The sequence below is a fragment of the Thermobia domestica genome, chromosome 12 (assembly GCF_964235325.1).
Source record: "Thermobia domestica chromosome 12, izTheDome1.hap1.1, whole genome shotgun sequence".
Taxonomy (NCBI): Eukaryota; Metazoa; Arthropoda; class Insecta; order Zygentoma; family Lepismatidae; genus Thermobia; species Thermobia domestica.
Window position 1 is genome coordinate 170,318,125 of NC_137465.1, and position 27,009 is coordinate 170,345,133.

General features: G+C 35.5%; 1 protein-coding gene and 1 long non-coding RNA gene across 2 annotated transcripts in view; one reads left to right on the forward strand and one right to left on the reverse strand.

Annotated features, from left to right (window-relative positions):
* Positions 1 to 27,009, forward strand: part of LOC145666827 (uncharacterized) — a 103,681-nt gene that overhangs the window by 58,038 nt on the left and 18,634 nt on the right. The window lies entirely within an intron of this gene.
* Rsod (superoxide dismutase family protein Rsod) overlaps positions 1 to 27,009 on the reverse strand; it is a 164,085-nt gene that overhangs the window by 37,807 nt on the left and 99,269 nt on the right. The window contains exons 5-10 of the mRNA XM_081734394.1: positions 26,001 to 26,989; positions 22,017 to 22,267; positions 19,459 to 19,630; positions 17,651 to 17,922; positions 16,498 to 16,609; positions 13,466 to 13,552 (exon numbers count right to left, since the gene is read on the reverse strand). Of these exons, the coding sequence (XP_081590520.1) occupies positions 13,466 to 13,552; positions 16,498 to 16,609; positions 17,651 to 17,922; positions 19,459 to 19,630; positions 22,017 to 22,267; positions 26,001 to 26,989 (1,883 nt within the window). The remainder of the gene's footprint in view (positions 1 to 13,465; positions 13,553 to 16,497; positions 16,610 to 17,650; positions 17,923 to 19,458; positions 19,631 to 22,016; positions 22,268 to 26,000; positions 26,990 to 27,009) is intronic.

Consider the following 27,009-nt stretch of genomic DNA (forward strand, 5'->3'; position numbering starts at 1 on the left):
AAAACGATAATCATGCCTGTTGTTCGGTATGGTTACGAAACATGGTCGCTTACTCTGAGGGAAGAACATAGACTGAAGGTATTTGAGAACAAGATCCTGAGACGAATATTCGGACCCAAGAGGAACGGGAATGGGGAATGGCGGAAACTTCATAACGAGGAACTACATAATTTATACGGTTTACCCAATATTGTACGGGTCGTCAAGTCTATGAGGCTTAGGTGGGCAGGTCATGTAGCTAGAATGGAAGAAAGTAGAAACGCTTTCAAAGTCTTGACTGGAAGACCAATCGGAAAACGACCATTAGGAAGACCTAGGCGCAGATGGGAGGACAATATTAAGATGGATCTCGCAGAGATTGGAATACAAAGTAGAAACTGGATGCAGATAGCTAAGGATAGAAGTCAGTGAAGAGCTTTTGTGAACGCGGCATTGAACCTTGGGGTTCCATAGGCCATAGGGTTAGTTAGTTAGTTAGTTATTCCCGCCTTATCTTAGGGTAGGAACATGGAAAGCAAAATGAAAAGTAGTTATATGATAGTTATGACGAAACAATACACTACAGTTTCAAAATACTGGGAACACTTGGAAAAAATGAAACTTAGCTTATTAATACGACATTTAATCTGTAGTACAGCTTGTACTTGTCATGAAATTGGGGCATATAACCCGTTTTAAACCATTCTTAATGCAATCCAATACTCAGTTGCGTCAGCTATGATGGAACTGGAAAACTGCCCCGGATTCACTGCTCTAAAACTGACGTCAAAATAAAGCCTGGTGTAAAAACGGTAAAAAGGATTACGCGCGAAACATATATCCGATATAGACAGCTACCGTTATACGTTAAGATGTTAATGGACTGACTCCATTAACAAAGTCAGCCAGAATAATTGCTCTAGTTGCCTATTTCAAAAAACAGAATTCAAAATTTTGCTTCCATTTATGGGATATAGATAATCACTGTTAAAGTCATCAGTATCTGTTTGGACGTCAACGGACAGACTCTATCAAAGAATCGCCCCAGATAATTGTTCTAGCTATCTACTGCAAAAAACAGAATAAACAAATTCGCACCCGGTCAAGAGTTATCGTGCAGAGTAATGGACGGACAGACGTACTAACAACACAACCTTATAAGTCTCACTGCGTGATACTAACGATGTTCAAGTTGAGGGATTAAGCAGGTCTAGGGAGGTGTTAAATTTCATCCTGATGTTCTTCAAACTAAGCAAGAACATGTATAGCTATGTATATTAGAGCACTGCCATTCTGGAATACTGTGCCTCTGCTAGGGACAAAAATCTATATTAGTGCTGTCGAAATCGTTTTTTGAAAAAACCGAAAACCGGTTTTTGAGAAAAGTGAAATTTCATAAAACCGAAATGTCTGTTTTGAAAACCGCTTTTGCGGTTTCGGTTTTGAAAACCGCAAATGTCCCAAAAATGCAATAGCACTAATATGAAGTAACGACGAGGAAACAGCAAAGAATCTTTCCCCACTTCGGCTCTCAGTTGCCAGATGGAGGGAAATTTCCCTCGGAGTAGAGGAAAAATGCTCAAAATAAGAAGGTATTTTCTCTTATAATGTCTTAAAGTGTAGGGAAATTCTTGTTGAGTATACTTTTACAGTTGGCAGAATAAAAAAGTAAGTTGCAATTTCTCACAAAGAGGCCCGGCTATCGTTATTGGGAAGTAGAAAGATACAGAATAAAACATGATTGGTGTTTCCTTCACGTATAAACTATTGCAGGTGTCTGAGACTTACGATAAGAAACCAGTCAACACATCCAAAACAACAAAATTCACATTTATCGGAGTGGCAACAAATCAACAATAAAATTGTGTATTATGATCTAGATTTTCTTTCTTTCTTTCCTTTCTTTTTTTTTAAAAAAAAGAAAGGGAGGTGGTGATTTTTTTGTTAACAAAAGAAAGAGTCGCAATACTATTTTTAAAAACAAGGTGAAAGAGTAATAATTATATAAAAGATCTCAGTCTAAGTGGATGAGATTTCAAATTGAATTTCATAAGTTGCATGTGTAGTGATCTTAAATAGGGATATACCTTATTTTCTATTTAGCTTACGGTTGCCATATTACCCGATTTTAGCGGGTACCATCCGATTTTTAGGTTCTATATTCGTCCCCCGCTTAAACATATCTTAATCACGAAAAACCACCCGCTTTTTGGATTGGAGAAAAATCTAAGACGGCTTAGTTGATAAAGTGTTGGTATATTCAACGTAAACCGCTACACCTCTGACAATCTCAATCGCGATTGAGTTAAATTTGGACTCGCGCTCAGGTTCAGGCTGTGGGCTATCTGAGCAGTGCGCGTGTGCAGGGCCATTTGCTAATAAGAGATCTGCTCTAATGCACAATGGTTAGTGCAAGGGTGGTTTAGCAAGTTTAAGGACGGTGACGAAACACTGACGAAAGACGCACCACGTGCCAGAAGCCCAACACATGTACAAAATGAAGATCTTCAGGTACCAATTGAGGCGAGCAGTAGACAGACATGTGAGAAACTGGGACTACAATTCAATGTGAGTGGAGAAACCATTCGGCAGCACCTCCATCACCTTGAGAAGCACTACAAGTTGAGTCTATGGGTCCCACATGATTTGACTCCGGGCCAGAAGGTTACGCGAGCAGATACCTGTGTTTCTTTGCTGTCTCGTCTGAGGAAGGAGCCATTTCTGGACAGGATGTTGACATGTGATGAGAAGTGGGTCCTGTACAAAGCTCCACGAAGTCGTCATCATTGATTAAAATCCCATGAACCAGTTCCAAAACAGCTGAAACCAGCAATGCAGCAGAAGGTTGTCCTGTGTGCTTGGTAGACTGCTCGCGACATGGTGCATCAGGAACAGCTACCGGCTGGTCAGAGCAGAACATCAATGCAACTGTCTACTGTCAGCAGTTAAGCCGTGTTCAAAAAAAAAAAAATCGGGGGGCAAGCCCTTCTCAATCGCCAAGGGGTTCTCCCGTCACGGGACAACGCTGTCCCACATGGCTAGAATGACCCGGAACTCCATCCTACGCCTTGGATGGAAAACACTATTGCATCCGCCATACTCCCTGGACATTGCAGCGTCCGATTATCACCTGTTCCATTCTTTGGACACTCACCTTAGAGGACTCCAGTTCAACTCCGTAGTAGAGGTGCAAAATGCACTTGAAACCTTATTCGCTTCACGGCAAAGCAAGTTTTACCGCGAAGGAATCCATGCCCATCCAGAACGTTGGCAGCAGGTCGTTGATACTGATGGGTACTATTTTTGATCTTCCAGGTATGTCTTAGGTGACATATCGATGCTGTAAGGTGATAGGTCAAAAAGCGACAGAACTTTCTTCGTTACTTTTATACATACTATATAAAACTACTGTATAAGTTAGTAGTAGTAAGGGCCTGGCCTGATCGCGTTTTGGACTTTGACCCTGACCTTTATTACGTCATAGGTCAAAGACCTTGGCCCGGGGTCAATGACTAGGGGTACATACGACCACCCCTCTAAATTTTGGCAGGGGTACCATGGCCCACCCCCTAAATTTTGGCAGGGGTACATAACACCACCACCCTTAAATTTTGGAAATTGCCAAATTTAAAAAGTTGGTATGCTAGCCTAAAACCACAGTATGTACCTCTATTAGTATTGGGGGTCTATGTCGTTCCCTTTCATGGGTAAAAATTGCCAAAAATTCAAATTTTGGAGGTTCTTGACCTAATTTCTCCGCTTTTATGAGGTGTTATTATCCTATATGGTTATATGGGTGTATACAGGGGTCCATTCCCTTTCATAAAACATGGGTATATTAATGCACCCTTGAAAATTTTGGCAGGGGTACCTTGGCCCACCCCTTAAATTTTAGAAATTGAACAATTTAAACATTTGGTATAATAGTATAGGACCCTAATATATATATCTATAAATTTCGTTCCCTCCATCTCGTTCCCTTTTAGGGGCACAAAATTACCAAATTTTATTACTAGCACGTGTTTGGTATTTTGGCTCATTTTATCACCTTGGATGAGGTCCTATTACCTTATATAGATATATGGGCGTATACAGGTGTCCATTTACTATCATAAGACAGGGTACATTTGTGCACCCCTTTAAAAATTTGGGAGGAGTACTTCGCCCACCCCTTAAATTTTGGAAATTGCCCATTTTATATATTTGGTATTATAGTATAGGACCCTAATTTAGATTACTATAAATTTGGGTGATTCACCTCGTTCCCTTTCATGGGTACGAAACTGCCAAATTTTAGTACAACCACGTGTTTCGTTTTTGACCTAATTTATTCCTTGGATGAGGTCCTATTACCTTATATGATTATATGGTCATGTATAGGGGTCCATTTCCTATCATAAGACATAGGTACATTTGTGCACCCCTTTAAATTTTTGGGAGGGGTAATTTGGCCCATCCCTTTAATTTTGGAAATTGCCCATTTTATATATTTGGTATTATAGTATAGGACCCTAATTTAGATTACTATAAATTTGGGTGGTTCACCTCGTTCCCTTTCATGGGTACGAAATTGCCAAATTTTAGTACAACCACGTGTTTGGTTTTGGCCCAATTTATCCCCTTGGGTAAGGTCCTATTACCTTATATGGTTATATGATTATATATAGTGGTCCATTCCGTATCATAAAACATAGCTACATTGATGCACCCCTTTAAATTTTTAGGAGGGGTACCATGGCCAACCCCTTAAATTTTGGAAATTTTTCAATTTAAGCATTCGGTATCATAGTACATGACCTCAACATGTATCATGATAAATTTGGATGGTCCACCTTGTTCCCTTTCATGGGAAAAAATTGCTAAAATATAAACATAAGCAATATGTTGTACCACGTATTTGGTTTTTGGCCCAATTTCTCCCCTTTGATGAGGTTCTATTACCTTATATGGTTATATGGTCTTGTATATGGGTTCATTTCCTATCATAAGACATGGGTACATTGATGCACCCTTTAAAAATTTGGGAGGGGTATCTTGGCTCATCCACTCGGTTTTAGAAATTGTTTAATATAAGCATTTGGTATCATAGTACAGGACTTCAATATGTATCATTATAAATTTGGATAGCCCACCTCGTTCCCTTTCATGGGTAAAGAACTACCAAAAATCAAATTTCGGAGGTTATTGACCCCGTTTGATAAGGATTTAACACGTTATATGGGTATGTACAGAGGTTTATTACCTTCATATGTTTATGTTCCCTTTTAAATTTGGGAATTATCAAATAACAAAATTCGGTAAACGTTTTCTAGGATCCATTGTAGAAGTTGGTGTTCCTCTTATAGCCAAATATTCAAAATTTAAAGGTTATTGACCTATTTTTTGATACGGTTTTATTATTGAATAAGTACAGGATTTATTACTTTTTCATAAGACACAGGTGTATTTGTGCACCAATCTTAAATTTTGGGAGGGGTACATTTCTTATTGTCATATCAATAATTGGTAATTGTTCTTAAAATTGGATAGTATCTCATTCATTGGGTAAATCATTGTCAAATATTAGTATGATCACGTGATTAGTTATTGACCTATGATGGGATTAGGAGTCCAGGACATTGGTACATTTAAACTTTGTAGGATAATTTGAGAATTGTCAAATGAAATTGCGTCATTGGTTTTGATTATTCCAGCCTATGAACCAAATATAAACGTAAGCAATACGATGTACCACGTGATTGACCTTGTTGAGGTAGTGTACAGGGATTCATTTCCTTTGTTGTGGTACTTCTTAAGTTTGAGTACACACTTGCAGAAAACAGTTGACTCAAGTAAACAATTGACGGGCATTATTGACCTTATTGAACATATAATGATATGATTAATTCTAAGACTTAGGTATATCGAGAGAAGTATTCTTTAAATTTGGGAATTGTGATAAACAGAACTTTAACATAAGGCGCGAAATTTGAAACAATACTTTGAACTTTATTCAGAGCTCATAGTCTAAGATCATTTGTGGTGATTAATTTGACCTTGAGCTTTAGAAATCTGATAGCTAACCTTATTGAATCTTATGACTCATAGTCTTAAGGGAATACATGCTACAACACTGAAATTTAGTCACAAGGTGATGTAATCTGACACTGGCAAAGTTATTGTTGATGCAATTTGATTGGCTGATCACTATCTTTCGTGCAATCTGATTGGTTGATGATTTTCAAAACTTTGCTGCATTCAGTTTTGTTTTGTTTAACATTTAAAAAGTTTTGAAATTTTTGTTTGAAACTTTGGTTTGACATTTTTTCGTTTGATATTTTTAGTTTGAAAATTTTTGTTTCAAAATTTTTTGTTTGAAACTTTGGTTTGAAAATTTTCGTTTGAAATTTTGTTTAAAAATTTTTGTTTTGAAATTTTTGTTTCAAAATTTTTTGTTTGAATTTTTTTTAAAACTTTTTGTTTGTAAAATTTATTGTTTGAAATTTTTTGTTTGTAAAATTTTTAGTTTTGAAATTTTTGTTTCAAAATTTTGTTTGAAATTGTTTCGTTCGAAATTTTTAATTTTTTTTTCGTTTTAAAACTGGAAAAATTTTTGTTTGAAATTTTAGTTTTAAAAAATCATTCGATTTTTTCTGTTTAAAATTTTTTTGTTTGAACGTTTTTGTTTTGAAATTTTTGTTTGGAAAATTTTGGTTTCAAATTTTTAAGTTTGTGCACTCATTAGTGAAGAACCGGAACTGCTTAGAAGAAAATTTGGTTTGAAATTTTTTCATTTGAAAATTTTTGTTTCGAAATTTTTGTTTGAAAAATTTTTTGTTTGAAATTTTTGTTTCAAACTTTGGTTTGACATTTTTAAAAGTTGATGCATTCATTAGTAAAGAACCGGAACTGTTTAGAACAAAAACCTCTGGCAACATTGTTATCATGGTGCAATAGTACATGTCAGAACATGGGGTTGTACTTGAAATGAAAAGACACAAATCATTGAAATGGATAATTTTATTACACTGCACTGGTTAATCACATACATCCATATCAGATAAAGGATCTGGATATTGTCGATACAATGTATTTTGAACTTCTTGCACTGGTTTGTCTTTAGCGTATAATTTTAATTTCAGTTGAAGTCTTTTAAGGTCTATTGCAATATCAATTGGTGGAAACTCAATGTCCATTTAATCACAAATAAACTGTTTATCAATATCAATATAAACTGTAATGTACTCTTTTTACGTAGCAGCACCATCTTCTCTTCGGGGACTGTACGCAGCACCACTTCATGATTTGAGCCTAATGATTTGACTATGGTCACATTTAGCTCATCATGAAAATAATCATTCATTGGTCGATTCGTGAACATAATATTTGCTATTCTTCAAAGTTCAGTTGTACACCAAATTGTTCTGCTTTGCCCAATCGAATCACTGGTTCAAATGTTCTAGCACTGATACCAATCATCACATGTTTTGTTTGAAATATATTTATTGGATAATAGCTTGCAAAGATGAATTCTTTATCGTTAGAAGTACACACTTTTCCTGCTGAAACGCACTTGCTGAAATGATTTCATGGGATCACACTGTATTTGCTGATTTATAGACGTCATTGGAAAGAAATGTGCTGACGTTTCAATTCATGATTTCATCACAGTTGCTGACGTCATGCTGACCAACCAAATTCATAGATCTCATTCAGCATACAACTACGTAATGAGCTGACGTTTGAATTTGTGATTTCATCACAATTGATGACGAAACCGGCTGTGTACTAAATTCAAATTGATGACTTCGACCCAAGAATCCTTTGTAACATAAAGATACAGATCCAGTATTTAAAAAACGCAGCAGTTCTTCTTGTTTTGATGCTTCCATGGGTAAATATCTTGCTGGTAAAATTATATTCTTATCATTTTCAAGCTTCACTACAATTCTTAATCCAAACTTTGTAGGGATTTTTTGGCTAGCTAAGATTCTATAAGGTACATTCTGTTGTAAATCAGTAATCTTCGTAAATGATTTCATCACATCACGTGTATTTAGAAACTGCAGACAAGTAGCCATGATGATGTTATCATGAATACTAACTCGAACGATACTTATATATGATGCAAAACTGATGATGTTGCATTATCATGTTCTGATATGTACTATTGCACCATGATAACAATGTTGCCAGAGGTTTTTGTTCTAAACAGTTCCGGTTCTTTACTAATGAGTGCACCAACTTTTAAAAATGTCAAACCAAAGTTTGAAACAAAAATTTCAAACAAAAAATTTTTCAAACAAAAATTTCGAAACAAAAATTTTCAAATCAAAAAATTTCAAACCAAATTTTCTTCTAAGCAGTTCCGGTTCTTCACTAATGAGTGCACAAACTTAAAAATTTGAAACCAAAATTCTCCAAACAAAAATTTCAAAACTAAAACGTTCAAACAACAAATTTTTTAACAGAAAAAATCGAATAATTTTTAAAACTAAAATTTCAAACAAAAATTTTTTCAGTTTTAAAACGAAAAAAAAATTTAAAATTTCGAACGAAAAAATTTCAAACAAAATTTTGAAACAAAAATTTCAAAACAAAAAATTTTACAAACAAAAAATTTTTAAAAAATTCAAACAAAAATTTTGAAACAAAAATTTCAAAACAAAAAATTTTTAAACTAAAAATTTCAAACGAAAATTTTCAAACCAAAGTTTCAAACAAAAAAATTTTGAAACAAAAATTTTCAAACTAAAAATATCAAACGAAAAAATGTCAAACCAAAGTTTCAAACAAAAATTTCAAAACTTTTTAAATGTTAAACAAAACAAAACTGAATGCAGCAAAGATTTGAAAATCATCAACCAATCAGATTGCACGAAAGATAGTGATCAGCCAATCAAATTGCATCAACAATAACTTTGCCAGTGTCAGATTACATCACCTTGTGACTAAATTTCAGTGTTGTAGCATGTATTCCCTTAAGACTATGAGTCATAAGATTCAATAAGGTTAGCTATCAGATTTCTAAAGCTCAAGGTCAAATTAATCACCACAAATGATCTTAGACTATGAGCTCTGAATAAAGTTCAAAGTATTGTTTCAAATTTCGCGCCTTATGTTAAAGTTCTGTTTATCACAATTCCCAAATTTAAAGAATACTTCTCTCGATATACCTAAGTCTTAGAATTAATCATATCATTATATGTTCAATAAGGTCAATAATGCCCGTCAATTGTTTACTTGAGTCAACTGTTTTCTGCAAGTGTGTACTCAAACTTAAGAAGTACCACAACAAAGGAAATGAATCCCTGTACACTACCTCAACAAGGTCAATCACGTGGTACATCGTATTGCTTACGTTTATATTTGGTTCATAGGCTGGAATAATCAAAACCAATGACGCAATTTCATTTGACAATTCTCAAATTATCCTACAAAGTTTAAATGTACCAATGTCCTGGACTCCTAATCCCATCATAGGTCAATAACTAATCACGTGATCATACTAATATTTGACAATGATTTACCCAATGAATGAGATACTATCCAATTTTAAGAACAATTACCAATTATTGATATGACAATAAGAAATGTACCCCTCCCAAAATTTAAGATTGGTGCACAAATACACCTGTGTCTTATGAAAAAGTAATAAATCCTGTACTTATTCAATAATAAAACCGTATCAAAAAATAGGTCAATAACCTTTAAATTTTGAATATTTGGCTATAAGAGGAACACCAACTTCTACAATGGATCCTAGAAAACGTTTACCGAATTTTGTTATTTGATAATTCCCAAATTTAAAAGGGAACATAAACATATGAAGGTAATAAACCTCTGTACATACCCATATAACGTGTTAAATCCTTATCAAACGGGGTCAATAACCTCCGAAATTTGATTTTTGGTAGTTCTTTACCCATGAAAGGGAACGAGGTGGGCTATCCAAATTTATAATGATACATATTGAAGTCCTGTACTATGATACCAAATGCTTATATTAAACAATTTCTAAAACCGAGTGGATGAGCCAAGATACCCCTCCCAAATTTTTAAAGGGTGCATCAATGTACCCATGTCTTATGATAGGAAATGAACCCATATACAAGACCATATAACCATATAAGGTAATAGAACCTCATCAAAGGGGAGAAATTGGGCCAAAAACCAAATACGTGGTACAACATATTGCTTATGTTTATATTTTAGCAATTTTTTCCCATGAAAGGGAACAAGGTGGACCATCCAAATTTATCATGATACATGTTGAGGTCATGTACTATGATACCGAATGCTTAAATTGAAAAATTTCCAAAATTTAAGGGGTTGGCCATGGTACCCCTCCTAAAAATTTAAAGGGGTGCATCAATGTAGCTATGTTTTATGATACGGAATGGACCACTATATATAATCATATAACCATATAAGGTAATAGGACCTTACCCAAGGGGATAAATTGGGCCAAAACCAAACACGTGGTTGTACTAAAATTTGGCAATTTCGTACCCATGAAAGGGAACGAGGTGAACCACCCAAATTTATAGTAATCTAAATTAGGGTCCTATACTATAATACCAAATATATAAAATGGGCAATTTCCAAAATTAAAGGGATGGGCCAAATTACCCCTCCCAAAAATTTAAAGGGGTGCACAAATGTACCTATGTCTTATGATAGGAAATGGACCCCTATACATGACCATATAATCATATAAGGTAATAGGACCTCATCCAAGGAATAAATTAGGTCAAAAACGAAACACGTGGTTGTACTAAAATTTGGCAGTTTCGTACCCATGAAAGGGAACGAGGTGAATCACCCAAATTTATAGTAATCTAAATTAGGGTCCTATACTATAATACCAAATATATAAAATGGGCAATTTCCAAAATTTAAGGGGTGGGCGAAGTACTCCTCCCAAATTTTTAAAGGGGTGCACAAATGTACCCTGTCTTATGATAGTAAATGGACACCTGTATACGCCCATATATCTATATAAGGTAATAGGACCTCATCCAAGGTGATAAAATGAGCCAAAATACCAAACACGTGCTAGTAATAAAATTTGGTAATTTTGTGCCCCTAAAAGGGAACGAGGTGGAGGGAACGAAATTTATAGATATATATATTAGGGTCCTATACTATTATACCAAATGTTTAAATTGTTCAATTTCTAAAATTTAAGGGGTGGGCCAAGGTACCCCTGCCAAAATTTTCAAGGGTGCATTAATATACCCATGTTTTATGAAAGGGAATGGACCCCTGTATACACCCATATAACCATATAGGATAATAACACCTCATAAAAGCGGAGAAATTAGGTCAAGAACCTCCAAAATTTGAATTTTTGGCAATTTTTACCCATGAAAGGGAACGACATAGACCCCCAATACTAATAGAGGTACATACTGTGGTTTTAGGCTAGCATACCAACTTTTTAAATTTGGCAATTTCCAAAATTTAAGGGTGGTGGTCTTATGTACCCCTGCCAAAATTTAGGGGGTGGGCCATGGTACCCCTGCCAAAATTTAGAGGGGTGGTCGTATGTACCCCTAGTCATTGACCCCGGGCCAAGGTCTTTGACCTATGACGTAATAAAGGTCAGGGTCAAAGTCCAAAACGCGATCAGGTCAGGCCCTTACTACTAAGTTCTAGTATTTCGAGTTCGGGAAGTCGGAATGTCAAAATTCCTTCAGACTCGTGTTCCTCGTGGTCTAGTTTACAAAATATATAAAAATCAGTTGGGGTGCAGTTTGCTTCCGTGGTCACTTTATGTTCGTATATTTCGAGTTCCGAAATTCAAAATGTCAAAATCCCTTCAGATTCGTGTTCCTCGTGGTATAATTTACAAAAAATATAAAAATCAGGTGGGGCCCAGTTTGCTTCCGTGGTCACTTTATGATCGAATATCTCGAGTTCCGACATTCCATCGAACTATCCCTTTCGCACAATGCTGCACATATTACCATAATAGTCTTGGAACAAATAAAAAAAAAAAGTTAAAACACACATACAAATCAATACAATTGTCTCGAATGATAGATGCTTTCACAATTGTTAAAAGGTGTAATTAAAAGCAGCAAACATTGTTTCTGCTTCGAAAAGGACAAACACGGTTTCGCTTATAAAACCGCAAACACGTTTTCGGGCGGCTTTCGCTTTCGAAAAGAGCTTTTGCGGTTTTCGTTTGAAAATCCGCTTTTGTGGCTTTGGTTTCGAAAACCGCCTTTGCGGTTTCGGTTTTGAAAATCGCTTTTGCGGTTTCGGTTTTGAAAAACCGCATTTGCGGTTTTCGGTTTTTAGAAAACCAGTTTTCTCAAAAACCGAAAATGTCACAAAAATTCGATAGCTCTAATCTATACCATAGGATGCACTTGGTCCACATAATCACTGGTAATAATTTGTCGTTTGAAAGTATTAATAGGACCAACGGAACGCCTGAAAATTGTGATCTACACCAGCGCAGAGCCTGTCTGTAGCCCACGTATATTGGATGTTTGTCATGCATAATCCTGGTCTGCTGTTCAGAACAGAAAGATAACTCACCGGACCATATTACTCTCCCAGTTATCGGCGACCCATATTTTATGTTGTAAGCAGGGAGGTATTTACGCATGGGCAAACATGCGCCATGACCCGCGGTGGCAAATTTTGGTGGCGGCAAATTTTTAGGACAAGTTTTTTTCATACTCCAATTCTGGAAATTCCAAAAATTTATCATTCTCGCGCATACAGATATGGCACGGTTTTCTTTACATTTGTTTTACATACTTTTTTTCACTTCCATTTTGATTATTCAATTCACTGTCTCAAATTTTCTGCATAGGTTTTCATTAATATTTACGGAGGCGATATTTGTTAATGGCCCGGGGAGGCAAAAATATTAAATATGGCCTTGGTTGTAGACACTATCTTTTTTAGTGCTACTGCGTTGGCATCAATGATCAAAAGATTCGAAATCGTAACCCGTCCGCGGATGTAGAGAATATACGGCTTTGTCAAGCTGATTATAGAAACAGGTCGTTAAAAATGTTGACTGATTGTGTTAGTTCTACGGTACTTTGCGACCATCTTCTTCAGTATTTGGCAACCCCTTTCACCCATGTTTTGTTTACCGTCCACTCTTGCCACGAGTTCTCTATGACGTCATCACCTTGGACACTGTTGCTCTCGATACACTCAACACACTTGAAGTTTTGAATACACTTGTTATAACTAATCGCTCACCCACAATTTGTTGTCTTTGAAAATCGGTAAGGTCTGCCATTTTGCGTCACCAACATCTTGCTTATTGCATCATTTCAGTGTTCAGTGTAATTAATCCACAAAGATTACGTTTTACAGTATATGGGAGTTTACATTATTTTAATAACTATCTATATACATAGAAAATAGAGTTACGAAAACAATAATTGATTTCGCGCAATGCTTACAATTAACTTCTTTTTGTATTGTATATATATATACACATTGCATTGCATGCTAGAAAGCAATAACTTACTATATTTCTGTTGTTTTTTCCTGGATGTCTCAGATTAACCTCAATAGCCGTATCGCTTTTACTTCCATCATTGTAAACCAATTGCGTCTGAAAGAAATTTAGAACCAATGTACATTTCCTCCAAAAACGAACATGGAAATCGTTTACCATTAAATAACACTATTATTACTGAACACTATATAAATAGGTTGTAAAGGTAAGAAAATATAATCTAATTATATTATTTTCTCTAGGTATTATTTTTATCTTCTTCTGATAGTTTCTTATCAAAAGCCATTAAATTCCGACACATTTTTGATTGAAATAAATGACAATCAAGTGCGTTGAAAGTGCTGACGAAGTTGCAGGGGCGACGTCCTGGAATTGAAGAATCAACCACAGGAAAGCTACGCTGAGTACTTAATTAATGAGTAAAAACAGTTAGATATGAGCCATACAGAAGTCCTAATAATTACAGAAAGGTGACTAAGAATGTTACGGTATCAGAATTATCCATATCAAAAACTTTCATTTTAATTATGATATATATTCTTGTATTTACCATTCATGTCTTTTTGATATAACAACTACGTTCCGAACCTACACGTGATTCATCGTCAGATTCTTGAAAGAATAAAAGGGGGAAGGGATATAAAACTAAGTTAAGAAATTAAAAGAAAACTTGAATATATTCTTTCCATGTGTAAATACTTTAAGTTTCTTCTTCCTGGCTTTTCTACGATGATGTGGCTATGCTACTTCATGTCAGAGTTAAAAGTCTTGGAACTGATAGCCTCCTACACATTCAGAAAACACCTCTAGAACTGTGATGCAGTTAAAGCATTTCCAAATTTAATTGCCGGTTCTCAGTTCGCATAAAAAAAGATTTCATAACTAATATTTCGATATAATTATTGGATCTAAATAAAATTTTAATATCGTTAATGTCATTATTCTTCACATGTGGTAACAGTCCAGAAATGGATATTCTATTTGGCATTCAGAGCTCCTTCGTGGCTAATCGGTTAGCGTACGCGCCTTTGGCTTGGGAGACCCGGGTTCGATTCCCGGCGGGAGCTTATGTAGTTCGGATTTCACGTTAATCAGTAGGTCCAGTCTCATATAGCCTGGCTGCTGAAAGGGACGTTAAAATCAACTCAACTCTACTTGGTATTCCTTATTATTTAATTCTGATTGATATGTTCTTTTCTTGGCTAAGCGTTTCTCTACCTGGCTCTCTACAAAACACAGTTGGGTTTGACCAATTTCTTGTTCTGAAAGAAAACATATATGTATAGAAATCATGAAAAGAAATATAGTAACCAGAATTTAAGAATATATACGGGATCCAAAGAAAGGGAACAAAAAATTTCTGATCTATCACAACATTTAAAATAAAACGAAATGAAATATTTCAATTTAACGTCCACGATTATGTCCTTTAGAACAAGACAGATAATTAAGGCAATTGAATGATGATGGAAGAATTCGTGGAATGAGACTGGGGGGGGGGTAACTCTAAGAAAACCCATGGACACAATGTTGTCCACCACAAACTTAGTTGGCCGCGGATTGAATAAGGGATCCCATCCACCAGAGGTAAGCGCTCCACCATTAACCCATCGTGCCTTCCAGAACATTTAAATAATAATATACACAATAACGAAATTAAATTTTATTCAAATCCAATATACGAAGAATAACTATGATTACAATTAGGAATCACATTTGAAGAAACTGTTAACTGGACAACATGTGTAGAGGTATTTCTTAAATGTAGTATGGCACACCAACATCAAACCAAGAAGATGAAGATTGTGCAAACTCCTTAATACCGACCTATTTGAAAATATTTACATGTGGAGTTGACTATTTTATTTTCTTTGTCATTGTTATTCCTTAATGGTGAACTATATATATATATATGTTTAAGACAGTTTTGAACAAGTAAGACATGAGTGATAATTGATTACATACAGCAATTACGCGTAATATATTAAAACTCACATTTATCTAAAAGGTAAACTTTTCACTAGTTTGTACTCAAGGATTGCTATAATTTGTGCTCCAGTTTGATTCTATTAAAGAAACAGGAAACAAAGTGCTACGAACCAATTTCAGAAAAGCAATTTTGGCAATGTTTATGACTAGTTATTGTCATTCCTCTTGCATTTTTATTTCATATGGACTCAATGATTGACATCTATGTTCCAACAAATATATACTCTACGGAATATACATAATTAATTTTTAACAAAACAGCCAATTTCCAGGACCAATGTCATAAGAATGGTTAAACCTATTTAAATGTAGTACTCAACTTCAAGTTATGGTGCAAGGGAAGTAACTACTGTAAAATATCAAATCTTTTAGAGGTAATAATACGAGGAGCAGTCAAAAAGTTCCTGGAATTTTATTACCGCTGTTTATTACCACTATATAATTGTGGTAATATTGCTCTTAAAGAGTAATATAATTGCTCTTTATTACCACACATTTACTTAAGCACCTTTAAGGTAGGCATCTTCGGAACACAACACTTCCTCCACCACTCCTGCCATTGCTGGAAACACTGACGAAAGTCCTCTTTCGGCATCTGCCGAAGTTCAGCCGTCGCGTTGGTTTTGATGTCTTCTACGGTAACGAAACGGTTACCGACGCTATTTTCCTTATAGCATTGTCATCGTTAACTGAGTTTAAAGCTACCAAAATAGGTATCTGAAGCAGATTTCCCCAATTGGTACAAAAACTAGATGTTTGCGCGTTCCTCGAACTGCGACAGTGCACTAACTGATCACCATATACTCTTCTGTTTAGCTACACTACTCGTAAACTGACTGTTATGACCTGTTCACACTTGTAATAGTCATAATTAGGAAACCTGTACAATATTCATTGTGATTGCATCAAAAATGCCAAACCTACAACATTCCAGGAACTTTTTGACAGCTGTTCGTAAACTAGGTTGTATCAAGAAACATGCACTTTTTAAGCAAACTGTACAATCTATATTGTTAGGTAATCTACTGCTTGGAATAAACGAATCTTTTTACCATTCTTATATAACCATATGCAAATCCATTTGGATGATGGAAAGAAGCAATAGCTCTTAGTTCTCTGGCTTCTGAGGGCGCGTATCCTCTCTCTACCGTGGCACAAGCCCATCTGAGAAAAATATGAAAATGTAAATGTTTAAAACTAACATTACAGCTCCGAAAATTAATTTAGAACTTGATGAATTGAGAATAAAATTAAGGAGAAAGTAAAGTATCATAATTAAAAATTGCTGTTGAAAAATGTTAAAATTATATCAGTAATATTACTTCGATTCAATAAAGACTCTTCACGGAAAAAAAATTACTATGCCGTAAAAATTATATAAACGTATCTTATTTCACTTTTTATTCTGTTATATTATACTGTGCATAATTCTTGTAATGAGTAGTGATCAATTAACTTAAAATAAACTTTCATTTTCAAATCATTAATACATAAAAATAAGCAAACGAAAATTATTAAGTTAACAAAGTTTGAAACTATTACTTTCAATCTTTAATTTTTTAAGAATATGTTTTTACTTCCTTCCTTCATACATACAATTCACAAAACATAAACTACCATTCATATGAATTAAAACAATCCTGCGAAGATAACTACACTACTTGCTTATGGACACTATTGGATACATATTTATGGATTAATAAATTATAGATTTAAGAAAAGTAATAGCAGCAAGAGAGAAGTTACTTCGGAAGGCCCTACAGAGAGCAGAAATGATATAAGAAAAAATAATCTCCCTGAATACAAAGTCATTGTTTATTTTTACTCTACAAATACGCTACACTAAAATCGGACTTACTAAACTTTCAGAGTGTAGTCATAAATACTATTAGCTCTACGTTAACTAAAATAAATATAATTTTTCAGTAAAGTGCGATAAGCTTTAACTGGACTTCAGCCTTTTCCTCTCTTTCCGTATTCCAAAAAAACAGACATGAATATCGAAAAAGTGTCTTTATATCATTATGGGAAACAATATAGTTAATATCTTAGTGTGTTGTCTCTCTTAGCCTCGGTGCACAGTCGTGGAATGTTAATGTCCCTATGGTTCGCAATGATACCTATGTGCATTCATATTTATACAACTACCGAAATCCATAGAAATTGAAAATAAATACCTGAAAAGGACAACGCTAATAGTATTACCTTAGATTTTTATTACGTTTGTGAATGACCACTGATCTGCCAATGATGCTCAATGGTCCAAATAGTGGCAGATTGGAATCATTAAAAACTCCACTGAAACTTGTTAATCCATCCAATGTTCCATATTTCCCACTCAAATCTCCAACTTCGTACTGATCTGGAGTCCCTTCTCCTGAAGGTGGGCTTGTCCCTGGAGCTATGCCATGAGGATTCCAGTGTCCATACAATGTACTTTCTTCACATGGGAATTCCAAGTGAGATTGCACTGGGGTCTATGAGTATCAGTAAAATCACATCATACAAAACATAAAAGTTTGTGCTTCAGTGAGAATTGATAGTACTAAAACTTATTTTTTATGTCTCAAATCATTTAATTGATAATTGATTCTATTTATCTTAATGACAATGATTTCGCCATTCTCTAAACTATTACAATAATAAACAGTAATGGTATACATACAAAATACATATACATAAATTCTAAGACAGAACAAAATTTTATATTGTTCTTATATTTTATATTTTATTTCTTAATTGAAAAGGTCATTTTAAATCTCCATTTAAATATTTATCAACACTGTAAAATAGGTGGGTGCTTCTACAACAATTTTTTGTCCCAGTGTTTAAAAATATTAATGTATTATTGTCTATAATTGTATGGTATGTGGTGATCACATACCACCTATCCCGCCCCGAATTTCAAGAGCATTTTCAATGTCCCGAATTATGACTAAGAGGAAAGCATTGCAAAAGTATCCAAAACACAAAATATGCGAGTCATGTTTGTAAATTTCTATCCACGAAGAGAACGTACAACTATCGAGATATCAATGCATGGGCCTTATTCAGCCCTGTTTAGACAACACAAACTTCCGTTTTCGACATAAAGACCTTATCGTTGATGGTTCAGTGTTAAACCCTGCTTCTTGGCCTGTTGACCAAAATAAGCCAGCGTTCTTCGGGGACGGTTGCATCCCTCGACTGTCCAAATTGTTGAAACATTTGAATGATGTTTCCTTCTTATATGCCTACCGCTGTTCAGAAACTTAAGAAAGTTGTGGAAATAGTACCAATATTAACTGCAGAATGTGAATGCAGGTTTAGTGCAATGAATGAAACATTGAATAATTCGAGGAATCGTATGCAGATTGTAACACTTATCAATCTCCTTTATGTATTCATAAAAGGTCCATCTTTGACTTTCTTTAATGTCGAAAAATATGTGAAAATGTGGATAAAATCGAAGTGTCATAGTGCTACAGACAACCCTACCGGAAAAGCAAGGAATGTAGAAGAATGTTGACATGCATCTCGCCTTTTCAACTAAAAGTAAGTAATGTTTTTCTTTAAAAAAGACAATTTTAATTTGTCGTATGTACGTATATTTTGTATTACTCTCTCTCTACTACATTTTCATTATTGTTGTGTTACTTTTGGTAATTGATTGTTTTGTTCAGTCCAGACTTTGAACATAAAATATTTTTTAATCAGAGGAGGATTTACGAAAGATATTTTTGGTCATCTCAGAATTTTGAACCCCCCAATACCCCTAATGTAGTATAATCACATATTGTAATCCACTTATCCCCCTTTGGTAAATTAACAAATTAAACTCTGGAAACATGTACTTTATACTAAACCACCATTACCCTCAAATTGCTTTGAGTAATACTTTTATAGCCCATGTCAATTTTTATATATATGAGAGATATGCCATTTTATTTTTAATGAAAATATCTACCAGAATAACTTACTAAACAAAATGACTTTAAAAACACAAAATACTGACTTTTACCGACAGTACTTACCATGTGCACATGATATCCACTATTGTCTTCCAATTTGGATAAATCCACTTCAACATCTGTTATATCATATTCTGAAGCTTGAATAAATTCTAATTTGCCAAGAACAGTAGTTAAATTACCATTACCAAACCAATCTCGCACAACTGCTTTCTGTCGGTATTGTCTACCAATCCTATGAAGAGAAAATAAATATATGACATACAGGCAGGATAACCCTAGTCTTTTTCTATTTTCAATTCATTTCCTAATACAGATATGAGGAGCCCTGACTAACCGTATGGTTTTAACGTATGCTTTCTCTGCACAGCCCCAGGCTGCAATTTCCAACTAGAACATATGTGGTTCTGGTTTCACTTAAACTGTAGGTCCATTTCTCACATAGTCTCGCTGCTGATAATGAACGTTAAACTCGAAACAAAGAAATACCATATACAATGGATCCATAAGTATTCAAGTCCCAAATAATCGAAATTTCCTATTGTCCTATGTGATCATATAAGCACAATAAACAACGCTCTTGTATAAAGGATAAAATACTTTTTTTTTAGTTTTTTTTTTACGTTCCATGGTTATGCCGGTTAGGCTAAAGGAGACGGTGATGATGAGAAATGAGTGAAACGGTGGAATGAAGAAAGTGAGAGGAAACGGGAGAACCCCGAGGAAAACCACGCACACGGTGTTTGTCTACCACAAAGTTCACTTGGCGCGAGCTGGGATCGAACCAGTGACCCCAAGCACCAGAGGTGAACGCTCTACCACTGAGCCACCAGGACGAAATACTTTATAATAGTTATGTATAAGTTCAGTGAATGATAGAGAAGTTTCTCTTGTTACGATCACAGCATTACGCGGCTAATAGTGAGGGATAAAAAGAAGAAGAAAACGACGATTGAAGACATAAGCTAAGATTCTACATTGTAAAATACACTTACAACAACTTTCTGCATAAAGATTGTAACAAAAGCCAAAGTTTCTGTTCTTACACCAGCAATACATATATATTCTTCAACTGATTGATTAATTGGAGTTAAGTGGCATATATATAAAAAGAAAAATGAAATGAAATCTTTAAGTTTTACGTCCCACGGTTATGCCGGTTAGGCTAAAGGAGACGGTGATGATGAGAGATGAGTGAAATGGTGGAATGAAGAAAGTGGGAGGAAATGGGAGAACCCCGAGAAAACCCACGAGCGCGGTGTTTGTCCACCACAAAGTCCACACGGCGCGAGCTGGGGTCGAACCAGGGAACCCAAGCACCAGAGATATATAAAAAGAGATCTAATGTTTAAAGTGAGGTCCGAAACCAATAGTCGGAATTTTATCCAAGGTTTAGAGTTTCAGAACCCGAGAACAAATGCACAGACGCCTCACAAGTTACCCACTTGGCCAAGCTAAGGCATTTTGTTCAAATTCATTGAATTTTATAATTGAGATTTTTTACACTTCTACCCTTCATAAAAAGTCCGAATAATGCCGTCAAAAATTGACTGAGAGAAACTATTTTTTTTTTCCTTTTATTCAGTAGAAGTATTATATCTCCGATATATCTTCTACATATTATTCTTATAATTTCGGAGCCAATAAAAGATTGAGGAGCTGGTGACTGTAGGAATGTACGTGTAAGTCAGTATAATTGAAGCGAGTATCTACCATTTAAGGTTTGACCTTATTCCACGATTTAAAAAACCTGGATTTTGATCAAATCTCGCGTGTATTTTATTTGAAGGGTAATAATTAAATCGCTTTGCTTGGTGTTAAAATTGGTCAGATATAAACGCGTGAATTCGACTCGAACTTGAAAAGTAATTTTGAACCGCATATGTTGGCAAAATATTTTACATACATAACTTTACGTTTAGGGTCAATTCATATTACTCTAGATAATAAGATGAGTTCGATTCCCAGTGGGGACTCTCGGTCGAAAAAGTGTAAAAGCTTTTTGTTTTTTGGGCAAGCCATCCTGAGTGGTTTTCCTGGGTTTTCCTCATTCACATCAGGCAAATGCCGGGATGGTACCACCATACAGGTCCGAGGCCGCTTCCTTCCTTCCCTAGTCCTTTCTTCCTTCCTTTCCTGGGATAGTGTGCTCACCGAGGGACGTCATCCCTCATTCGTGACGGCCTAACATGGCCATAGATGCCGAAAGCCAAGAACTCTAAATCCTAATCCTATCCAGATAATAGGAGTTACCTATTTTATGATATGTGGGAGTTTCCGACTATTGTAAAGTGAAATAGCCACTATTATTGCCTATTAAAAATTTGATACACGCAATTCTCTATATATGATATACACATGCGTTAACTGAAGTAATGCATAAATATTGGAAGAAGTTAGGATTAGCGAACACTAAAACTACTAAAACACAACCAACACATTTATTCGCACTGATATGAAATATTTAAATAAACTTTTTCTGATACCTTCAACAAACTTATTTTCCAAACCTACCAGAATTTTCTCCAAACTCCAACTATGACAAATTATTCGAGTTTAAACACATAAAACATAAAGTGTAACTTTAATATTTTCTGCAGTATGTTGTTACCAGTACTTACGTGCTACATGCTAAACGATCTCCTCGTGCTTTAGGGCCGTGATCGTCATGTATGACAAGAGAATGTCCCAGGATGTTGACAGACCCATGCAAAGGTAAGTTAGTATCTGTAAATAACTGACGAGTTTTACTTTTCACTGCTCTGCTTCCTACTATTGTTAAAGTGCCATGTTTTTTCTCTAAATCTCCTAGGGTACAACGCAAGGATGTACGGGAGTTACAGTCAGAGTAACCTCTTTCATTTGTATTCACCTAAAAGTATAAAGACAAATAACAAATAAAGTTTATTGGAACAAATAAAGCATCCTTACTCCTTTTATTATTATTATTATTATTATTATTATTATTATTATTATTATTATTATTATTATTATTATTATTATTATTATTATTATTATTATTATTATTAATTATTAAACTTAACATCTAACATTTTTAAAGTTCTACATAAACTCTTCAAAGGGTGGATTTTAGGATAGGTTTATTAATAAATAGCTTTAAAAAATCAAAATAAATTTAGTGGAAATGAATTTTCAAGAAACGTACATATATTGAATCAATGTTGCAAGGCTAACAGCTTATTCTTACAGTGATTAATCTAAAAGTTACTGACTTAATCTTTTTGAATGATCTGATTTTGTATGGTGACTTATTTGAGTTACTCGACTTTTTTTTTTTTTTTTTTTAATGATTCATAAGTATGTCTTTTTAAAATGTGATCATAATTTATTTAAAATATTTACCTTACTGAATTTATGTTTTTGCTCGAATAAATGTTTTGGTAAACTAGATCTGAAATTACTTTTTTGTATTTCTGATATGCTCTCTTAATTCTTACTTTAACGTTCCTTTTAGTTATCCCAACAGCGTTAGTCTATTTCTCGTCATGAACTAAGCCCGCAAGGAAATTATCTGCCTTATTGTACTAAATTTCACTTAATCAGGGAGGATTCCCACAGATTTTTGTAAACTGTTATCCGTAACTTTCCCTCATTTTTCCTGACAGAGGTTTACCTATTTCTCTGACAAAAGTTTGTTTAATTTTTTCACTTTTTTCGTAACCTCACTAGTTTAGTTTGATATGTACACTAAAGATAGGGAATTAACTTCCTATAAAATGGATGAGCCTAGAAATGGATGCAGCACCATATTATATATATAGGGTGTAATGAGATGTAATGCAAATACTGCGGTAGGTGGTTGTATGTGACTAGTGCATGAAAAAAGTTCATATGAACACACACACACACATATATATATATATATATATCGCGAAACGTCTAGTTTTCGAGTAAATTGGGGAAAAAGGATTAAAAACGAAAAACACCACGTACGTATTCACCGATTTATTACTAGTAGTACCATTAATAAAATCATATTTTGGTGAATGTCTATTGGTATGTCCTCAAACGCAGGTGATAGTGTCTCTAGAAACTGGAGGAAGTCTGTCCATTCAGGTTATTGTCTAGGACTGTTGGGCCATTGAGTATGTCATTCACAACGGCACACCACACATTAACCAAGAAACTGTGCCGGAAATATGTGGGGATGGTGGTATGCGGATTGGTATCACACCAATAATGCCAATTGTGGCTATTATTTATGTCATCTCGCGTAAAAGTAGCCTCGTCAGTGAACATGATATACGAGATTATGTGCTCATGTTGCATTACCCATCTACAAAAGGCCACGCGTTTCTCTTCGTCACCATTATGAAGGCTTTGTACACGCTGGAAATAGCATGGATGCACGTCTTTCTCCACTAATGTTCTCCACATTGCAATAACAGACCGACCTCGGGCCGACATGTTATGCGCCTGGTACTTGTGAGCCTGCGTTCCACGTATTGCAGTATACGTCGACGTGCCGCACGAGGCATCTTTCTATTCCTCTCAGCATATTTAACAATAGGCACTGTATCATGATTCCTGATAGACTGGTACACGTTAGCGAACACACGGATGTTTGGTGTTCGACGGTTTGGAAATCAACACCGGTACTCGTTTACTGCCAGATGACTACAGGCATTGCAGAACCTATAGACGAATATTATGTGTGAACGCGGTGGGCATGTTGGCCCATTCACCGCCTCGAACTGCAACTGTAATACACGACACTGACTTGTACGCACTCACTGCACTCACTCACACACAACTGATGCACAGGACATGGATCTGGAATCAGTGTCTCCCTATTTGGCGTGGAGCATAAGATCTAGGGTCACCCGGCAGAAGCTTTCACACTGCATTTGTACACTTTTGTATGCATTAATAGTACTACTAGTAATACATCGGGGAATGCATACGTGGTGATTTTCGTTGTTCCTTCTTTTCCCCAATTTACTCGAAAACTACGCGTTTCGCGATATATGTTCATATGACCTTTTTCATGTACTAGTCACGTACAATCACCTACCGTAGTATTTGCATTACCTCCCGTTACATCCTGTATATAATCCGTCTACACGATACGGTATACATAAACGTACACACGGTATTAAGACTATCAGCTGTTGAGTAGTTTCACAGTCCAACTTCAATTTTCAAACAAAAGGTAAATCAACAACATTGGTGCGCACCTATATAGAAATTACGCGTGATCATACACCCAAATATGGCATAACACTGTCAGCTACTGATAAGTTTCATGGTCTAGCTTCGAGTGCACCCGTGTCGAAGAGTTATCCTTGAACATACTGTAATATTTTGTAGAACAAACGGTACACGGGTGTTTTTGTCTCTCACCTTTTATTATCAAGACTATGTAAGTATTTTTGTACAGTTTATAACACAACAAATCACAAATAAGTGATTTCTATAAGTCTGTAAGAGTTCCACAAAGTTAAGTACAAGAAACCTCCTGCCCGTTGCAGCACGGAGGTTGAGGTTGACGATTAAAAATGACTCTGCCCGTAGCAACTGGGTCTAGGATTCCTCCTGTCCGTTGCAGCATGGAAGAAAGGTAAGAATACCCCTTGCTTGTTGCAGTACAGAGGTATTGGAGCGTTTGGAGGAGTGTCGAAGAGGGTCCTTTCGTGTTTCGTCGGTGACGATTATATCCGTCGTCTGCTTGCTCGTAATAGTGTTGAAGCACTTCTTTGCTACTGTGAGGGTATATTGTATACGTACAACACGCATATATATATATAAACGGATAAAATTTAGAACGTATTTCTTTCCTTTTTAAGTCAGCTAAAAAATAAATAAATAAATAAAGATGTATGTATCTCAGCTCAGAAGATCAGAGACGCCACGCTCTGTCTACATTAATGGATTCAAGATGTTATAGCTCAACTAATTTCAGAATTAACAATCTAACCACAAGTCATGGCAGAACACACCTTGATATAACTTAAAGCGTAGACTTACAGCATTACGGTACTGTGTCGCATGATCTCTAAATCTTAAATAATCTTATTATTAATTCAAAGTTTTCTTCATTTCTGAAAATGTCTACTTGGTTTGCCTGACATTTTTCAGTAATTTCCCTGATTTTCCTCACAGAAATCAAATTTCCTAACTTTCCTTGATTTTCCAGGTCTATGGGAATTCTGCAGACTACTGGTTAACATGACAAGCCTCTTACAGGGTCAAAATCTACATGGTCCTATAGATTGGTAAGTCTTGTACAAAAAATTCGAATAAGAAGACTAGGCGCAAACTAGGACCAAAATCCATGATCCGACTATGTTTCTATAAAGCAGAATGCACTGCAATGCGGAATTTGTAGCAATGTCATTGGTAGAAAACAAAAGAAAGGAAGGAAATTAAGCATTAAAACATTAAACAGAACATTCGTAAAATCTTAAATTAAAAAGATATTTTCTCCAGTATAAAATACCGTATAATAAGAACGATGTAGCACCATTTCCTCTGTAATTTTTTGTTTTATTTAGGATTTCGTTCTATAAAGATAATTATAAAACACAATACATATTAGAACATATAACAGCATCGTATTATTTTGTTAAAATGACGTTACATACCTTGAAAGGATTAAACTGTTGACCAGCTGATAGGCATCTTCCTGTCCAATTATAAAAATCCTTTCCTGCTGGATTTACGTTGATATACCACCGGTGATCAGATGTGTCATTTTTCGATCCATCACTGTACACTAAAGATTCAACGTACACCGTAGTATCTGCTAGTAGATCTTCGGCTGCCTGGCGAAATATTACTCGACCTACAATTGGATAGCGAAACAGTACCAACGCCGTAGTCATCGGCCGGGTATCTACAATATTAGCGCATACTAAAGGGGAATTGTTAATTTCATCCTTAATAACAATTGAGCGATGAATAATACTATGAGGTCCAAATAATGGTAGATTGATGTCCCAGAAAGAGCTTTCAATTGCATCAAGCCCACTCAATTTACCGTGTTTACCACTCAGATCACCGAGAGCATATTGGTCACCTGTTCCCATTGCATGTGGAGGGCTCTCTTGAGGGTTCCATCCATCAGGATTATAAGGATCACCGGTTTGTTGACATAGAGGAAGTGGATCCGCTGCACCAATACTTGGAGGTACCGGCAGACTGTGAATATGATATTCACCAGCTGCTCCCTGAAGACCTGTTACATTCACAAGCAACACTGAAGGATCAAACGGGGACCGTTGCATAAACTTGACCTCACCACGTACACCATTGGATTGAATAGTTGCACGAGCCAATCGTGGTTGTATCTGGCGGATTTTAGAACATGCTAGAAAACTGTCATCATGTCTTCGATCGTAGATCACTAAATAAAGACTACGCGCACTTTCAAGTTCCGGAAGAACAAGTGACACATCACGAAAGAATCGTCTCGAAAACCGCGACTCACGTGCACCCACTCGTATAGCTCCTAATTTCCTTGTCAAGTCACCTGCTTTACAATGATCAGGATTCTCCCGCGAACAGTTGCGGTCGTCCCGGAAATCAGGGTCAAAGAGAATTTGAAGGAAATTACATGCTTCTCTCTCTTTATCTGAAAATAAAACAAGTACA